This window comes from Equus caballus, chromosome 6 (assembly GCF_041296265.1).
Source record: "Equus caballus isolate H_3958 breed thoroughbred chromosome 6, TB-T2T, whole genome shotgun sequence".
Lineage (NCBI taxonomy): Eukaryota > Metazoa > Chordata > Mammalia > Perissodactyla > Equidae > Equus > Equus caballus.
The window spans coordinates 61,686,383-61,707,157 of NC_091689.1; the positions used below are offsets into that span (position 1 = coordinate 61,686,383).

The window sequence follows — 20,775 nt, forward strand, 5'->3', positions numbered from 1 at the left end:
TATGAGGGTTCCTTTTTCTCCACAACCTCTCCAACATTTGTCACTTTTTGTTTAGGTTATTTTTGCCATTCTAACAGGTGTAAGGTAGTATCTTAGTGTAGTTTTGATTTGCATTTCCCTGATGATTAGTGATGGTGGGCGTCTTTTCATGTGTCTATTGGCCATCCTTAAATCTTTGGAGAAATATCTGTTCATGTCGCCTGCCTATTTTTTGATCGGGTTGTTTGATTTTTTGTTGTTGAGCTGTGTGAGTTCTTTATATATTGTGGAGATTAACCCTTTGTCAGATAAATAACTTGTAAATATTTTTTCCCAGTTAGTGGGTTGTTTTTTTTGTTTCAATCCTGTTTTCCCTTGCCTTGAAGAAGCTCTTTGGTTTGATGAAGTCCCATTTGTTTATTCTTTCTATTGTTTCCCTCGTCTGAGGAGTTATGCTGTCCGAAAAGATTCTTTTGAAACTGATGTCGAAGGGTGTATTGCCTATATTCTCTTTTAGAAGACTTATTGTTTCAGGCCTAATCTTTAGGTCTTTGATCCATTTTGAGTTTATTTTTGTGAATGGTGAAAAAGAATGGTCAATTTTCATTCTTTTACATGTGGCCGTCCAGTTTTCCCAGCACCATTTGTTGAATAGACTTTCTTTTCTCTATTGTAGGCCCTCAGCTCCTTTGTTGAGGATTAGTTGTCCATAGATGTGTGGTTTTATTTCTGGGCTTTCAATTCTATTCTGTTGATCTGTGCACCTGTTTTTGTACCAGTACCATGCTGTTTTGATTACTGTAGCTTTGTAGTATGCTTTGAAGTCAGGGATTGTGATTCCTTCAGCTTTGTTCTCAGGCACCAGTTTTTTAACCTGTTCTGCCACTGTGAGTTTGTTTTTTTTGCTGAGGAAGATTGACATCTTCATTGAACATCTGTTGCCAATCTTCCTCTTTTTGTACGTGAGCCACCACCACAGCATGGCCGGATGAGTGGTTTAGGTCTGCACACCTGGGAACCGAAACCAGGCTTCTGAAGTGGAGCATGCTGAACTTAACCACTAGGCCACTAGGGCTGGCTGTGACTTTGGATAAATATGAGAACTTACCTACGCTGTAGTTTTCTCATCTTACAAATTGATCATCTCCAAGGTACTTTACAATCAGTCTGTACATAAGCAAATATTTTTTTAATATCTGTATGTTCTAGGTGACTGTTTCTCAACCCAACCCTTTTTACAATTACTCTCTAAAGAGAATGAAATTAGTTAAAATCAAATTGTTAGTGTCTTCCTAGCAGGAGAAATTAAATACTAAAGAATAGGATTTTGCCGGTAGGGTTGAGCTTTGAAGAGCCACAAGCCATTGTAAAATCTAAGATTTTTTTTCCCCCTTTGGTGGTGATAGAGATGCATGTAATAGACTAAGAAATTTTATTTTATCTTTTTATATATATGAGAGCATATCTGTATATCTCTGTGTATATATATGTTTTTATCTATATCGTCTCTTTAAAATAGTAAGATAGAAATTAAAGCCAAAGTGCCAGAGCTGTGTATTTCTTTTCAGTTTTAAAAACCTTATAGCTTTATGGAATTTTCTCTAGGGTTACTATGAGTTGAAGGTAATGAAAAGATTTAAATGAAAGTACATTCTTGCTGATCTGAGTATTACATTAACTCTTCCTAATACAAGTAAATTTGTTGTTGATGTGTGATATATCTAATAAAAAGTGCACAGATCGTAAGTGTAGAACCTGGTGAATTTTCCTACAAAATTACCACACCCATGTAGTAAGTATCCAAGTCAGGAAGCAGCTTTGGGGAAACGGTACCCCAGAATCCTCTCTTGTGCTCCCTTGCAATCATTATCCATCTATCTCCTCAACCAAGGGTTACTCCTATCCTGGTTTTTTGTCTTGTCGTTTTACCTCTTTATGAATTTTTTGTGCGTGTGTGTGAGGAAGATTGGCAACAAATGTTAGCTCAGTGCCAGTCTTCCTGTTTTATTTTTCCTCTCCCCAAAGCCTCAGTACATAGTTGTATATCCTAGTTGTAAGTCAGAGTTCTTGTATGTGGGATCCTGCCACAGCCTGGCCTGACGAGTGGTGTGTAGGTCTATGCCCAGGATCTGAACTGGCAAACGGCAGGCCACTGAAGTGGAGTGCGTGAACTTAACCAAACTATTAGTTTTCTTTCTTTTTTTTTTTGAGGAAGGTTAGCCTTGAGCTAACTACTGCCAATCCTCCTCTTTTTGCTGAGGAATACTGGCCCTGAGCTAACACCCATGCCCATCTTCCTCTACTTTATACATGGATGCCTACCACAGCATGGCTTTTGCCATGTCCGCACCTGGGATCTGAACCAGTGAACCCCAGGCTGCTGAGAAGTGGAATGTGTGAACTTAACCACTATGCCACCAGGCCGGCCCCTTTTTAAAAAATTTTTCTTTCTTCTCCCCAAAGTCCCCCAGTACATAGTTGTGTATTCTAGTTGTGGGTCCTTCTACTTGTGGCATGTGGGATGCCACCTCAGCATGGCCTGATGAGCGGTGTCATGTCCACACCCAGGATCCGAACCGGTGAAATCCTGGGCCACTGAAGTGGAGCGTGAGAACTTAAACACTCGGCCACGGGGCTGGCCCCTATTGTTTTTTTTTCTTTAATGGACTCATACGGAATATGCTTTTTTGGGGGTCTGACTTTTCCTGAGATTTTGAGAGATTTATTCATGTATATATAGTTCATCCTCTTTGGCTGACTTATTCCATTGTAAGGATATACCTCAGTTTATCTCTTACTGTTGATAGACACTTGGGTTGTTTTTCGTTTTTGGCTATTACAAATTATACTGCTGTGAACATACTTGTATACATCTTTTGAGAACATAAATATCCACTTCTGTTACGTGAGTACTCGGAAGTTGACCTGCTGAGTCATCTGGTGTGTGTATTTTCAGCTTTACTGGATACTTTTCAGTTTTCCAAAGTGGTTGTGCCGATTTATACCCCTAATAGCAGTATATGAGAGTTTCATTTGTGCTATCTTTACCAACAATTGGTCTTGTCTGTTTTCATTTTTATCATTCTGATGGGCCTTAAGAATATCTTATTATGGGTCTAATTTGCATTCTCCTGCTAACTAGTGCGTCTTTTTTTGTGTGCATGTTGGATATTTTGATGTCTTCTATTTTGGGGTGTCTGTTCAAGTCTTCTGCTAATTTTTCTATTGTATTATTTTGTCTTGATTTGTAAATGTTTTTTATGTATTCTAGATTTTAGTCCTTTTTTAAGAAATAATGTTTGGCAAATATTTTCTGCCAGTTTGTGGCTTGCATTTTCACTCTTAATAGAGTCTTTTGATAGTCTTATGATGAGTAGCATGTTTTGTCTTGATCTCTTCCTATGCCACAGTCATAACGGTATTCCTCTTTGTTTTCTAGAGGTTTTATTGTTTTGATGTTTTACATGTTGATCTGGAGTTATTTTTGGTGTGAGGTGGAGGGAATCATGATTCATTTTTTCCATATGGCTATCAGTTGGTCCAGTATCATTTATTGACAACACCTTCTTTTCCCCATTATAGTGTCAAATTTGTCATAAATCAGGTGGCACTATATGTTGGTTTATGAATTCTCTTCTGTTCCTTTGGTCTGTTTTATCTGTTATTGCACCAGTATCACACTGTCTTGATTACTCTCAAGCTTTGCTGTGGATCTTCATATCTGATGTAGTTGCTGTCGTCCTTGGTTTAGGACTCTAGTTTTGTTCTTCTTTAAGATTGCCTTGACTGTTCTTGGTTATTTATTTATTTATTTATTTTTTAAAGTTTTTTTCATTTTAAAGGGGTGTTTAATGCTTTTTTTTTTTCTTTTTTGAGGAAGATCAGCCCTGAGCTAACATCTGCTGCCAATCCTCCTCTTTTTGCTGAGGACAACTGGCCCTGAGCTAACATCCGTGCCCATCTTCCTCTGCTTTGTAGGTGGGATGCCTACCACAGCATGGCTTAGCCAAGCAGTGCCATGTCTGCACCCGGGATCTGAACTGGCGAACCCTGGGCTGCCGAGAAGCAGAACGTGCAAACTTAACTGCTGTGCCACTGGGCCGGCCCCTATTCTTGTCTTTTTAAATTGCCACATACATTGTATACTCACCTTTTCAATTTCCACAAAAGAAACTGGATAGGATTTTGACTGATATTTTGTGGACTCTATTATTTGAGTAGAAGTTAATTCATTAACAATATTGAGTCCTACAGTCAATAAATATTTATTTAGGTGTTTAATTTCTCTCAAACTTTTGAAGTTTTCACTGTAGAGATCTTGCACATTTCGTTTGATTTTTTCCTAGGAATTTGATGCTTTTTGATATGCTTTTTGAAACTTTAAAGGATATCATTTAAAAAAATGGTTTGCTGTTATACAGAAATTCAATTGATTGTTGTATATTGAATTTACACATAAATTTTTTTTCATTTAGGTTCCTTTTGCTTTTTCTCTATATCTGCAAATAATGACAGTTTTGTTTTTTTCTTTCCTTTCCTATTCTATTCTTTTTTGGTCTTACTGCATTGGCTAGGGCATCCAGCACAATATTGAAATAGAAGGTGATAGTGGGCATCCTTGTCTTGTTCTCAATCTCAGGGAAAACATTTCCAGTAATTATTAGGTGTGACGTTCACTGTAGGTTTTCTTTGGATATTCTGTCAGATTAAGGAGGTTTCATTTTATTCTCAGCTTGCTAAGTATTTTCATTATGAACAACTGTTGAATTTTATCAAGTGCTTTTTCTGCATCTCATGATGATTACGTGATTTTCCTCCGTCTTACCTTGATTTTTTAAATTTGAATATTAAAAACTTTTGTATTCCTGGAGTAAACCCTAATTTGGTTGTGTGTTCTTTTTTTAAAAATATATCATTGTATCAGTTGCTAATATTTTGATTAGGATTTTTGCAACTATGTTCATGAGAGAGAGTGGTCTATAATTTTCCTTTCTTCAATGTCCTTGGCAAGTTTTGGTATCAAGTTGGCGTATTTCTTTCTCTATTTTTGGAAGGGTTGTGTATAATAATATATGTGTGTAGTGAAGTCCACTTTATTGATAATTTGTGTCTTTTTTCCTTGACAATTTTGCTCGAAAGTTACCAACTTCATCTTTTCAAAGAACATTTTAACTGTTGAGTTTTCTGTTTTATTGATAATTTTGCTCTTTTATTTTCTTCCTAATCCTTTTTTTTTTTCACTTTTTGAAGATTACTTGGTTGTTATTTTTCTCGCTTCTTTAGCTGGAAGTGTAGATCACTAATTTTCTGCCTTTTTTATTTTTAATATTTTTATTTATGTGTCCCTGTAAGCACCCACAAGTTTTAATGTGTCTTCATTATCATTCAGTTCAGAATGCTTTCTAGTTATCATTATGGTTTTTCCCTTCATCCCAAGTATTATTTAGGTGTGCACTGCATCATTTCAAATGAGTGGGAGAATTTTTAAGTTTTTTTCTTGATTGTGGTAAGAAACAAATAGCATAAAATTTGCCATCTTAACCATTTTTATTTGGGGTGTGTATATGTGTATGTGTGGTTTGTGTTATAGCTCATATCAATTGTACTTTGAGAAAATACTCTGAATGATTTTAATCCTTTGATATTTATTGAGGCTTGCTTTATAATCTCCCGTATAGTCAATTTTGATAATATTTCATGTAAATTTGAAAAAGATACATATTCTGTTTTTGGGTACAGTGTTCTGTGTATGTAATTAAGTTGGGTTTTTAATTCTGTTGTTCAGATCTTTCATATATCTAGTGATTTTTTTCAGTTTTTAAAAAATCAGCTCTTGAGAGATGTGCTCAAGTTTTGAACAATTATTGTGGAATTTCTTTAGTCTGTCAGTTTTTGCTGTATGTATTTTGAAGCTATGTTATTGGATGCATACAAATTTAGAGTTGTTATATCTTCTTGGTGCATCAATCCTTTTATCGTTATAAAGTGTCCCTCTGTCTCCTGGAATATATTATTAGAATCTGTTTTGTCTGATGTGGTGTAGCTACATCAGCTTTTCTTTTACATGTCTCTTATAAAAGCAGCATATACTTTTTTTTTTTCGTAATTAGTCTTTTAATTGGATTATTTAGTTCTTTTACATTTAATGTAACTACTTATATAGTTGAGTTTTTTTCTCTACCATCTTACTCTTTTTTTCTGTTCAAGCCATCTGTTTTGTATTCCTGTTTTTCACCTTTTTTTCCCCCATTTTTGGATATGTTCCAAATCTCTGAGGAAGTCACCATATTATTTGCAGTGGCAAATTATATTAAGTGGCAAATATAATTAAGCAGTTTACAGTGCATTTTAGTAAATGCTAAGTATAAGGTATGAGCAAGCATTGAGAAGTATTTATGCCCTTTCTGAGTTTAGGGGCTGTCTCCTAGAGAGAGTCTGCAACACTCCTGTGTTGGAATTTTAAAGGAAGTTAGAAGTCAGTGAGGTGGGGAAAAAGAAGGGTGAATTTGTCAGGTAGGTTGCTAGATAACTTTGGAGGTATCAAGGAACTCGTATGCCCTAAGGAGCTTGAACTTTATAGTTCAAGCTCTAAACAGTGTGGAGCCATTTGAAGATTGCCAATCATCATGTTCATATTTGTATTTTAGATAGATTATTCTGGTGGCAGTGTAGATTGTGAATTTTTTTGGAAGAAAGGAAAGTGGCTAAACTGGCATGAGAGAGACCAATGAAGCTATGAAAATACTGCAAATAAGAGATTGACAAGGTCTTGGACTTGGGTGATGTAAGTGGGGGTGAAGAAACAGGAGTGGATTTAAGAATTACCCAACAAGAAAACTTTATGTAGGGGATGGAGAGGGAGGGGTCAAGGATGACTTGCTGGCATTTGCCTGCATAGATGGAAGATAAAATGAATTGGCACTGATGATTTATCTCTGGTTTTAAGCAGTTTTATTATGTGCCTTGGGGTAGTTTTCTTCATGTTTCTTGAGCTTTGGCTTGTTGAACTTCTTGGATCTTTGAATTTATAATTTTTCATAAAACTTGGAAAACTTTTGAGTATTTCTTTAAAATTTTTTTCTGTTTTCTTTTTTCCTCTCTTTTGGAACTCAAATTTTGTGTGGAGTCTCTCAACTAACATGCTCTTCTTTCTCTCTCTCTCTTTTTTTTTTTTTACTACTTCTTTTATGTCTCTGTTTTGTTTTGTATAGTTTCTATTGCTGTGTCTTCAACTTTGCTATTTTTTTTTTGGCAGTATCTAACCTACTGTTAAATCACATATTTTCCACCTCAGACATCTTGAGAAGTTTGGTTTGGAACCTTTTTATATCTTCAGTGTCTGCTTAACTTTCTGTTAGAGAATAAAAAACATTTTTATGGAATATAGTTTTAACGTCTGCTAATTCTAACACCTGTGTCAGTTTTGGGTTGGTTTCAGTAGATTGATTTTTGTTTTTCCTCTTCATTGTGGGTTGTATTTTTCTCTGTGCCTGATAATATTTACTTGGATATCAGATATTGTGAATTTTACCTTGTTCGGCAGTGGATAGTTTTTATAGTTATTTGGGAATAGTTTGAATCTTTTGAGTCTTGCTTTTAAGATTTGTTAGATGAGACCAGTGCAGCTTAGAGTCTAGGGCTAATCTGTAAAACTATAACAGATTTTGTCTTAATCATTTGCTGTTTTATTTTATGATTTTATCAAGTTATTTTTCTGTCTCATTTTAAAATTTAAATATGTGGTTGTCTGCATACTTGTGAAAAACTTAGTGTGTGCCAGGCACTATTCTAAGTGTTTTTATGTATATTAACTTAGTAATTCTCATAATAATGCTATAAAGTAGATTCTAATATGTTGACATTATACACGAGGAGAATGAAGCACATAAAGGTTAAGTGACTTGCATAAGGTTACTCAGCTTGTAAATAACACAGCTAGCATTTAGACTCAGTCAGTCTTGCTGTGTAGTTCATCCCCTGAACTAGTACCATCTTAAATACTTGACAAACAGTGCTGGATAAACCCTTTGAAAAGGAGCTCCGTGAGTTTTGTACTACCTTTGTCTCTCCTCCATTGAGGTGGAATTTTATATTTCTAGCGTATATCTAGTATGGTATACATATCTTGTAGTATATGTCTAGTATATTTCAGAAGGTTCACCGATTGAATTACTGATAGGTTTATAAATGATGTGGGAACCATCCAAGGGCAAAAAATATACTTTACATCTTGAAAGTCAGTGATCTCTATTGAGAGACCATCGGGAACACACCTATAGCTGAACAAGTTTGGTTTATTATTCATTGTGGTAAGGAAGAACTTATACCATGGAGAATGCTGGGGATCTCAGTGAGTGTTAGAAAGGATTTAATGTATGATTTGGGTTTGTCTGGTGATTTGGGAGAGAGTTCATGGAAGCAAGGCTTTCCTCTGGATTGGGTGCTCTCAGGAAGGAAGTGGGGCATGTCTGTGTGGGTATCTTAATTTTACCTAGGGGACTGAAGGTAGAATGAAGCAGGGCAAAAGCTGTGACTGGAAAAGGAACAGCAGTCACTCATTAGCCAGAATAGGGGAATGTTTGGTAATTTTTGTGGTTTGGAAAATTTCATAATTTTGTCTACATTCAGACATGATTACAGAATGGTTTTCTTTTTGTCTTGATCCATTATGGTCATGGAGTGGCCTTGTCTGATATTGGTATTCTGTGAAATTATGTTCAACAGAATCTCAAGGCCTTGCTGTGTGTGCCAGGTCAGTTCCTAGCTGTTGGACTCCTTTTGTTTTTCTCACTAATTTAATTTTTTCACATGTAAACTTGATTCATTGCAGGGAAAGAAAGTGACAAAACATGTATAAGCCAAAAGGAAAAAGTTTAAACTACTTAGAGAGAAACAAGAAACAAGATTACAACTACCTAATATTTTGTTGAATATCTTTGCAGGCCTTTTTGTCCTTATTTATACATAAAATATTTTTATAAATGTGGAATTACATTATTCATATATTTATTTTTTTATCCTAGGGATTTATTGGGACTATCATTTCGTTACAAGTAGGTGGCTGTTGTGCAATAGAGAATGTGATGGTTAGTGTCACTGGATTTGTGATCCTATGCCATCTTTATAAATGTCTATATAGTGTTCAGTAATCCATATGCAGTAATCTTAATATCTGTCTATAGCCTTTTTAAGTGCATACACCTTTATATGTATGTTTCTGTATTTACACATAAATTTACAATATAGCATACTCAGCTAAAGAAATTTATTGTTATAGGCAAGAGTGAGAGAATGTGTTTGTTATAACCTAGATCAAGAAGACATTAATTTTGGTAACTATATGGGTTCTAGTATGTAAGTACCTATTTGGTGTGAGGATACAGAAAACAGATTATGAGTCCTGGCGTTTGAGGAGTGTGCAGTGTCATTCATTAGAAGCATTTCAGAATGTTAATTTCTCAATATTTATTACAGTAATTGAAATAGTTTATCTCTACATGACATCTGAAGAAGTTACAGAGCACACGTGAATTGATATGGCATTGTAATAAGAATGCTTTTCAACATAGATTTTAATAAAATGATCAGCGTTTAGTTTAAGTGCATATACTTCTTGTCAATGTCCTCCTACATACAATCTTTTTGAAATCTAGGTGGAAAGCAGTGTTTGTATGTCTCTGCATACCTAAAACACCTAGATATTCAAAGTAAGTCTCTTTACATTAGCTTATTCAATTTATTTGCATTAGGTGAATAAGGATAACAGTCAAGCCTTGTATATGATAGAAAACTATTGTATAAAAGCTTGTTAGCTGTGTATTAATTTTAGTAAATAACTTTCTAATTTTCATCTGAAGATCTAAAGCCTTTTCAGATGTCATTTTATCATAACAGCAGTCTTATTGAAATGGAAACATTTACCCTCTTTCTCAGGCATTAGTTAAATGTGTATGCATTTAAAATGTATCCTCTATCCTTTTTTCCTGTTCTAGTTCAGTTGTCTTGGAAAAAATGTCCTAACTCTTGCTTTTACTTTTACCTCTTGTCCCTTTATTCCACTTGAGAGCCTCCAAAAACTCTATTATAATTGGGTAAATAGAAGAGTTGGTTTTAGTGCCAGATTAGTACAGGAAAATGAAAGTTACAATTTTTGAGTAGAGAACTAATATTTCTAATCACCTATTTGCTTTTTCTCTATACCATTCATGCTCAGATCTAAAAAAGGATTTGAAGTACGTGACTTAAAGCTCTTGAAATGTTCCAAAAGTCCCTTTTAGGAAATCTTATGGAAATCTCTACTTACCTCTCTGTCTTCCTCTAATTAAGGTTGTGCTTCTTTTTTTAGCTGTAGCATTCAAGTTTAGGTTATAATGTGAATACTGAAAATAATTTCAACAGTAACATGTTATGTTAACCTTAAAATTGGCATTTAAAATTCAGTTTTTTATAAGTTGAAGATTTACTGTAATCTAAATTATGGTAGATTATATTTGTATATTTAAACTTGTGAACGTTAATAAAGACTTTTTTGGGGGCCAGCCCCATCGCTGAGTGGTTAAGTTCGCTTGCTCCACTTCGGCGGCCCAGGATTTCGCCGGTTTGGATCCGGGGCGTGGACATGGCACCTCTCATCAGGCTATACTGAGGTGGCATCCCACATGCCACAAGCAGAAGGACCCACAACTAGAATACACATAGCACAGCCAGAGGCATTCACAACTAGAATATACAACTGTGTACTGGGGGGCTTTGGAAAGAAGAAGGAAAAAAAGAAGATTGGCAACAGTTGTTAGCGCAGGTGCCAATCTTTAAGAAGAGGAAAAAAAAGACTTTTTTTTTTTTTTTAACGTCGTATACCATGCTAGGAAGAGGGCAGTATCCCTGTCTCCAGAGACTTTCCAATCTATTAGACATTGGAAGGATTGTGTGTGCTTGCAATGATTGCAATATAAGGCAAACTGGGATACACTAGGTTTCAAAAACTTGTTTAGAAATACTGGAGATTGAGTAATTAACACTTTTAGATCAAGAAAGACAATGTTATAGGAATTAAGGGCAACATATTAAACAATAACATTCCTTTTTGTTTAAATCTAGAATTAAAATTGTAGAAATGTTATGCGAAGTTGTATTCAAAAGTTCTTTTATGTTAAAAAGTAGACATTTTGTTTTAATTAGTATTTAATTATTTTCATGTTATCTCCTATTCCATTCCTTAAAAGTATATAATTGCTTTCCTCCCCCATTTTTTTCTTTTTTTGGCAGCTTTTCACAGATGGAATCACCAATAAACTTATTGGCTGTTACGTGGGTAATACAATGGAGGATGTAGTCCTGGTGCGAATTTATGGCAATAAGACTGAGTTGTTAGTCGATCGAGATGAGGAAGTGAAGAGTTTCCGAGTGTTGCAGGCTCATGGCTGTGCACCACAACTCTACTGTACCTTCAATAATGGACTGTGCTATGAATTTATACAGGGAGAAGCATTGGATCCGAAGCATGTCTGCAACCCTGCCATTTTCAGGTACCTTTCTTTTTCTAAATAATTTTTCCTTTTGAAAAATAAGAGTATTAAGTACACTAAGGAAGTATTTTTTAAAATTGCCTTTTCTTTCTTTGAGCAACTATTTGGTTAACTTAGAAACTTTCTTTAGTTAGGGTTTTGGTTTGTTTTCTTTTTGCTAAGGAGAAAAATTCCTTTCTATCTGCCATTCTCATTGTTGACTCTTTACAAAGAAGCAACTGCTAGAAGTTTTGGATTAGCCTGCTGCAGAGGGTCATGGCTTCCCTTTAATTTTTTTAAAATAGGGCTTGAATCAAAGTATTACATATTTCTTATTACTAAGTTTCATTACTTAGTTGCTCACATGTCAGAGTTCTTGCTTATCAAGATTCTTTTAATTCTGTTAACACTTCTTTGTTACTTTTTAAACTTTTCATTATTTAATTCAATGAATTATGTTTTCTGTAAGAATTAATGTGTTGCATATGGAAAATGCTGTCTTTTAAAATTCTCTTTCCGGGGCTGGCCAAGTAGTGTAGTGGTTAAGTTTGTGTGCTCTGCTTTGGCGGCCTGGGGTTCACTGGTTCCCATCCTGGGTGTGGACCTAGCACTGTTCCACAAGCCACACTGTGGCAGCATCCCACATAAAACAGAGGAAGATTGGTATAGATCTTAGCTCAGTGACAGTCTTCCTCAAGCAAAAAGAGGAAGGTTGCAACAGATGTTAGCTCAGGCCCAATCTTCCTCACCCCCACCACCCCCAAAAAGAAGCTCTTTCTGTTCTGGAAAACTCTAGCAAATGGGCTTGATTTGAAAACAGCAAGTTCATTCATAGTTTAAACCAGACGTTTTCAAACGTTTAGATCTCAAGACCTCTTCACAACTCTTAAAGGTTATTTAGGACCAAAGAGCTTTTGTTTATGTGAGTTGTATTCATCAATATTTACCACATTGGAAATTAAGTTTTTTAGAATATGAAGATATCAAGCGCACATTCTGTTAGCTGTCAGTGTGATGACATCATCATACCACTTCATGTGGCTTCTTGAAAACTACACTGTACACTCATAAGAGAATGAGTGAAAAAGGTAAACAATATCTTCAGAAAATACTTTTAACCTCACAAACTTCCTGAAAGGGTTTTGGGTCTCCAGGGATCCAGGATCATATTTTAAGATTTGCTAAGTTAACACACGGATAAAAATGGAATGGACCAGTATCAGTTACCTATTTTAAACTTGTTTCAAATAGTATTTTAAAATATTTTGGCATAGAAATCTGCTCAAACCTTAGTTTTAACTGCCAAATATAGTCTCTTCTCATAATGGAGTATACTGTTTAGAATATGTTGAAAGATCCTGATTAATAGATTTATGTTTGTTCTTTTGTGCAGATGTTTTTGTGGTCTTCAGGCTTGCATATATATAGACATATATATATATATATGTAAATTTATTTATTTACTTACAAATTCTCAGTCTCATTCACAGAGGTTGAGAAATAATTATATAGTAGTCCCCGCTTACCTACTGTTTCACTTTTCCACGGTTTTAGTTACCTGCAGTCCAAAAATATTAAATGGAAAATTCTAGAAATAAACAACTCGTAAGTTTAAAATTGCATGCTGTATTGAGTAGTGTGATGAAATCGCACACCATCCTGCTCTGTCCTGCCTGGGACATGAATCATCCCTTTGTCCAGCATATCCACATGTATATGCTACCCACCTGTTAGTCACTTAGTAGCCATCTAAGCCAACTTTCTTATTAGTTATTGTTGTGAATCTCTTATTGTGCGTAATTTATGAATTAAACTTTTTATCATAGGTATATATGTAAAGGAAAAAACAGTATTTATAGGGTGTGGTACTATCCTTGGATTTCAGGCATCCACAGGGGGTTATTGGATTCCCCATGGATAAGGGAGGACTACTGTTTAACAGGATAAAAAATGAATTGATGCATAAATTAGGCCAAAGGAAAAGCTCGAATTAGATTCAGATACAAAAAAATCTATTCCATAAAGCTTTTATTTTTTTTTATTTTTTATTTTTTTTAAAGATTTTATTTTTTTCTGTTTTCTCCCCAAAGCCCCCCGGTACACAGCTGTACATTCTTTTTTTGTTGTGGGTCCTTCTAGTTGTGGCATGTGGGACGCCGCCCCAGCGTGGCTTGATGAGCAGTGCCATGTCCACGCCCAGGACTCCAACCAACGAAACACTGGGCCGCCTGCAGCGGAGAGCGCGAACCCAACCACTTGGCCACGGGGCCAGCCCTATTCCATAAAGCTTTTAGAGAAGGGCTATATGAGCTTCCTAGTAGCTAAAGCAGAGAGGAAAATATTAGTTTTAAGAGTCAATGTCTAAAAGATTTAAGAAAAAAGTTGCTTAAGGCTAATACCATTGTTACCAAACCAGGTTCATTTTCCCTGCCGCAGGATTATGCCAATCCCCGTGATGATGAGTTTGCAAAGAGAAAGGATTTAATCACAAGGTGGCTAAGCGAGGAGGTGGGAGAATCAATCTCAGATCCACCTCCTCAAAAATGGAGACTCAGGGATAGTTATGGGATATGGGGGTGGGCGCTGGGGGGGCAGTCTGAAGTGTGGGAATAGATGATTGGAGGTAAGGAAAAGTAAGGCAATTAATTGATGATCTGTGCCAGTGTAGTCAAGCTTGATGCCTCTTCATAGGATGCATGTTCACAAAATGGTCTCGACTGTCCTGAACTGGACAAGGAGTTGACTCTCAGTTCCTGAACCTATTACGATGGTGACCCCAGCCTCAGAGATGTATCTATATTGTGGCTTTTAGTAATGCATTATCTAACCACTTTTGCAAACAAATGACTGAGTATAGTTAAAGCAAGTTGACCCCCACTTTCAGCACTATAACTGGTGTAGCAGTCTTAACTGCCTTTGTAAAACCCACACTTTCGTACGGTTCATACTGATATTCCTAAACTGCCTTTAATACACCAAATTTAAACTTTCAGTTGAACTTAATCTGCTGATCAGAAGTTTATGTTCGGGAGATTCTCAACTCCTTTTACTCTATAGTCACATGATAGAAACTAGAGGCCTGGGTTTTTTTTCTCTTTCAGTGATAGTGCAAAGTTATGAAATCAGAAGTCATGTGAAATTCTATATTAGGCAGTATAGTTCTGTGACTAGGTATACTGTGGAGCCAGATTGCTTTCGTTTTATGAGCTGTGTGAATTTGGATGTAGTACTTGAACGCTTAAATGTGCCTCAAGTTCCTCATCTAAAAGATAAGAGTAATAGTACCTGTGTGTACGGTTGTTGTAAGGATTAAAGTTGTTACTATATGTAAAAAGCTTAGAACAATCCCTGGCATATGTTACACACTATGTAAGCATTAGCTTTTAACTTTTTTTTTCGCTTAAGACTTTGCATGCTTTACTTGACTTCTACAGAGCTTCTGACAACTTGGATGTTAACTAAAGGAAGTTATTAAAATACTGCTTGGGCAAAATATAGTGGATATTACCAATCTGTTGGCTTTTAGAAACATATTTTTTGAATTTTAAAATTCAAACAGACGTTTTTGCTTTTAAGAGCTGTTTATTATGGCATACAGTCATTTGTCAATGACGGGATAGATTCTGAGAAATGCATCTTTAGGCTACTTTGTCATGTGCAAACATGATAGAGTGTACTTACACAAAGCTAGAAGGTATAGCCTACTACACACATAGTCTCTATGGTATTTATCTTATGGGACCACCATCGTATATGCTGTCATTGACTGAACATCAGTTTGCGACATGTGACTATATAGTATTCCTTGAGGTGTATGAAATCAGCATATGGATGTGGCATAGCAAATATTTATTGCCACTTATCCCCCTCCCTTGTTTGTGACAGACAACACTAACCAGTCTTGGAACTCTTTCTTCCTGAACCTAGATGAGACCTCAGAATCTGTCAACTAAGCAATTTTAGGTAATTACTACCCATTTGTCCTCCCTTGTTTTGGTTTTTATTTTGACTTCCTTGAAGCAACCATTTTATATTAAAAATTAAGATTTTATTTTTTTAACTACTAAAATAATAATAGTAACGGGTATATTACAGTTCTGTTAATTGGAGAAATGATATACTGAAATAATGACGATGGTGCCTAATTCTCATATAGCACTTAATGAGCCTGGATACTGTTCTCAACATGGCTCACAGCAATTCTAGGGGATAGGTAATATAATCCCATTTTAATAGATGAGAAAAGTAAGGTGCAAAGATTTTAAGTAATTTGCCTAAGATCGCATGACTAGTAAAAGTACATCTGAAAAGAATACTAACGATAAGTAACTTAACCTTTCTACTTACTCATTGAGAAAAAGAGCATAAAATGTAAAGGAAAATAGTAAGGCCTTTGTTACACCACTTATAAAAAATAACTTACTGTGAAAAATTTTTAGAATTGAATAGACTCAAGAAGAAAATGAATGTAGACTTTCCTATATATTAATTTCTGATCATTTTCTATAATTAAATAATCATCATTAAGCTTACTGTAGAATTTCTCTTCTAACAGGAAAGCTTTTCATAATTGATCTTTTTAAGAACCTCAAGTAGAAAGTTGGAATGCAGTTTTTGATCAAGAACATTGAAGTTTTGTCAAAGCTCACTTTGGTATTTGATATGATGTCACAAACATGTTTGCATTAAATCAACTATATGACATTCTGGAAAAGGCAAGACTATGGAGACAGTAAAAAGATCAGTGATTGCCAAGGGTTGGTGGGGAGGGAGGAGATGAATAGATGGAACAGGATTTTTAGGGCAGTGAAAATGTCTGTATGATACTCTAATGGTGGATACCTGTCATAAATTTGCTCAGACCCACAGAATGTGCAATACTAAGAGTGAACTATGGACTTTGGGTGATAATGATATGTCAATATTGATTCATCGGTTGTAAGAAATATACTCCTCTGGTGGGGGATGTTTATGAGAGGAGGTGATGCATGTGTGGGGCCAGGGGGTTTATGAGAAATCTCTGAACCTTCCCCTCAGTTCTGCTGTGAACCTAAAACTGCTCTACAAAAAAAGTCTATTAATAAAGAAGGTTTTTGCTGTACTTTCAGTTAGATCCACTTATTTAGAATATGTATAAAAATGATAACTAATGCAGACATGCACACATTTCATTAAAAAAAAAGAGTACATAGTGTTAGAAACCAGATATCAGTACTCTCAATTAAACCTGTGACATTTGGCTTGCAATAAGTGATACATTGAATTGACCCACAATTTTGAAAAATAGAAGCAGAGTGGAAGCTGAGACAGGAAGCAAAAGAAGACGACAGTAAGAAACTCTATAATAGGTTATAGTTAGTTAACATTATGAGTAGTAACACTGCTATTTAACTTATTTTGCTATTAAGTTTATTTCAGATTGTGTTGTAATTCTCTTATAGCATATTTAAGTGTTTAGCAGGTTTTGTTAATTACTATACAACAGAAAATACAAAAAGAAAAGTTAATTGAGGGAAAGGCTTATTTAAATTATTAAAATAGCTGAATTATAGATGATTTCAAAAGGAATATGCTTTTATTGTTTTCAATATGTGTAGAGAAATACTTCAAAAAAATTTCAAGCAGTTGAATAAATGATTATTCTGGAGCTGCAGAAGAGGTTAGGGATATAAATTTGGAATGATATGCTTATTTAGCTTTTCTCCTTTAAAAATGAATTTTGTGTATTTATGGTAAAAAATCTTTGATTTATTCATTAATAAGGACTTGTTACTAATTTGAGGTTAGAGTTAGTTAGGTGTCACATTTTGAGCCATGTTGTTAGAACAGCCTAATATGTAGCCAACAATCTAGACTGATTAATCATAGCTTCAGTGAACGTTGGTTGAGCCTTAGATCAAAGTCCACAGTATTCTCTTGCTTTGGCTCATTCAGACATAGATACTTGCCCATGTTATGATTATAATACAGAATATCTACTTTGAATATAGGAGTCTTTGGAAGATATTTATGTCTAATCTAGCCTAGGGGAGGAAAAGAATGCAAACAGTTCCTGCTTTCCTGATAGTTTACAGTATGTGACAGGACAATAACCTTGGACAAAAAATAAGCTAAATAGTTTACACAGAAGAACAGAAAAGATTTTCAAAAGAAGTTTGGATAGTTTACTGTGGTACACTTGGGAAGTTAGGCAGGTGTTTTGCTGAGATCACATTCGAACTGGACTTCAAAGGATGAGGCAGAGCCTGGAGGAGGCTGAGGGATTGGGATGATAGGTAAAGATGAGTTGCACCAGTTAATACTTAACTAGTGACTGGACTTATGGAAATTTATCAAGATCAGTTTTATTTAAACTTTTTTCTAGCAATCAAATATTGCGGAGACCTGCAGAACATTTTTAAAATTCAAAGGTACTTAGGAATTTTCTCATCAGGTATTTCTCCAAAACTTACCTCTTGCTGGGAATCCCTGGTTGAAGTTTAATTAAAACCACCCAGCAAGAGACACGATAGGAGAAATTCAGTTTAAAATGAATTATTGTACATTTATCAAAAAGCATAATTAAAAAACACTGACATAGTGTTGAGGGTATTGTAGTGGATATGGTACATTGTGGGTTGCAAGTAAAATTGGTGATGTTCTCGTTCGGAAATCAGTAGGGTAGTATATATAGTAACTCATAAAAGGAAGTTATATGCTATGTTTCTGTCATGACAAGTCTTTATGTTGTGATATGACTAAGATACCTCAGCACAAGTAAGTATTATGCTACCAATGAAATGATAATTTTGAATATTGTGTCTAAAACATGCAGAATGGCTGATGCAAGGCTAAGAGGAAAAAATCAGCTTATTAGCTGACCAGGCAGTAATTTGCTTATGTGAAATCTCAAAGGGAGTTTGTAAAAATGAAATAAACTCTTTTGGAATGGTAGGATTAGGGATTATTTTTCACTTTCAAAATATTCCTATTATTGTTATAATGCTCTTAAAATTTTAAAAACTTCCAAGAGAGGGAGCAATTAAATTCGTGGGTATTGGAGGAAATTCTTTGAAGCCTTGAGATTTTCAGACATTTGGCTTTGTTGGGTATGGTATTTTAGAGTAGCATTTGCCTTCATGTTAATGCAGTAAAACCTTACTTATTGAGAACTAGGTAGAGGAAAGATCAATCTATGACAGTGAAAACCAGAAATCTTAAAGTAATTTTTTATTACCTTCTTATATATGAAAATAAAAATTAATGACTAAATAATGCTGTTAATGTAATGAGATTTTTATGATTTTTTTCTGTTGTATATAAAATTTACTAATGAAAACAGTTGAGGTGCTCTAATCAAGTCTTTTTAAGAACTATATTCTTTTTTATGACCATTTATTTATTTAATTAAAAATTTTCTTTTTGGGGCCAGCCCCATGGCTGAGTGGTTAAGTTTGCCTGCTCTGCTTCGGCGGCCCGGGATTTCGTGGGTTCGGATCCTGGGCGTGGACATGGTGCCACTTGTCAGGCCACGCTGAGGTGGCATCCCACATGCCAGAACTAGAAGGACCCACAACTGAAATAAACAACTACGTACCTGGGGGCTTTGGGGAGAAAAAGGAAAAAAAAAAAAAAATCTTTAAAAAAAATCTTTTCTTTTTAATTATGGTAAAATACATGTAACAAAACTTACCATTTTAATCATTTTTTTAAGTATACAGTTCAGTAACCTTAAGTACATTCACATAGTTGTGCAACCAGTCTCCAAAATCCTTTTCATCTTGCAAAACTAAAATTTTATATGCCTTAAACAACTTCACATTCCCCCCCTACCCTCAGCCTTGACAACTATCATTCGCCCTTCTGTCTATGAATTTTACTGCTTCAGGTATCTTAGGTAGGTGGAACGATACTTTTGATTGTTTTGTGACTGGCTTATTTCACTTAGCATAATGTCTTCAAGGTTTATCTATGTATATTGTAGCATGTGTCAGAATTTCCTTCCTTTTTAAGGCTGAATAATATTCCATTGTATGTATATACCACATTTTGTTTATCTATTCATCCATGGGTGGATATATTTGAGTTGCTTCCACTTTTTGGCTATTGCAAATAATGCTGTTATGAACAAAGGTGTGCAAATATCTTCTTGGGACCCTGTTTTCAATTCTTTTGGGTATATAACCAGAAATGGAATTGCTGAATCATATGGTAATTCTATTTTTAGTTTTATGAGGAACTACTGTACTGTTTTCCATAGCAGCTGCACCATTTTACATTCCCACCAATAATGCACTGTGTTTGAATTTTTCCATATCCTTGCCAACCCTCATTATTTTGTTTTTTGATAGTAGCCATCCTCATGGCTATGAGGTGCTATCTCATTGTGGTTTTGATTTTCCCCATGATTAGTCATGTTTCACATCTTTTTTTATGTTTGTTGGTCATTTGTATATCTTCTTGGGGAAAATGTCAATTCAAGTCCTTTACCCAGTTTTCTAATTGCTTTTTGTTGTTAAGTTGTAGAAGTACTTTATATATACTGGATATTAGTCTCTTATCACATATATGATTTACAAATATTTTATCTAATTCTGTGGGTTGCCTTTTCACTCTGTTGATTTTGTCCTTTGATGTCCAGTTTTAAATTTTGATGTAGTCCAATTTATCTATTTTTACTTTTGTTGCCTGTCTTGTTGGTGTCATATCCAAGAAATCATTGCCAAATCCAGTGTCATGAAGCTTTTCCTCTAAGAATTTTAAAGTTTTAGCTCTTACTTTTAGATTTTTGTTCCTTTTGAGTTAATTTTTGTATATGATGTAAGGAATGGGTTCAAGTTGTTTTACATGTGAATATCCAGTTTTCCCAGCACCAGCTATTGAAAAAACTATTTTTTGCTCATTGAATGGTCTTAGCATCCTTACTGAAAATCATTTGACCATAAACTCAGGGGTTCATTTCTGGACTCTGTTCCATTGGTCTACATCTCTGTTGTTATGCCACTACCACACTCTTTTGGTAACTGTGGCTTTGTAATAAGTTTTGAAGTCAGGAAATGTGAGACCTCCAATTTTATTCTTTTTTTTCCAAGATTGTTTTAGCTATCCAGGATTCCTTAAAATTAGATTTGAATTTTATGATGGATTTTTCTATTTATGCAAAAGCACTACTGAGATTTTGATAGGGATTGCTTTGACTCTACCCATCACTTTGGGTAGTATTGACATCTTAATATTATGTCTTCGAATCCATGACCATGGGATGTCTTTCCATTTACTTGTGTATTTAATTTGTTTCAGTAGCATTTTGAAG

The 20,775-nt window shown here is 35.0% G+C and overlaps 1 protein-coding gene across 1 annotated transcript in view; it reads left to right on the forward strand.

The window, feature by feature from the left end:
- ETNK1 (ethanolamine kinase 1) overlaps nucleotides 1–20,775 on the forward strand; it is a 74,195-nt gene that overhangs the window by 14,644 nt on the left and 38,776 nt on the right. Inside the window, exon 2 of the mRNA XM_023643241.2 lies at nucleotides 11,245–11,504. Coding sequence (XP_023499009.2) covers nucleotides 11,245–11,504 — 260 coding nt within the window. The remainder of the gene's footprint in view (nucleotides 1–11,244; nucleotides 11,505–20,775) is intronic.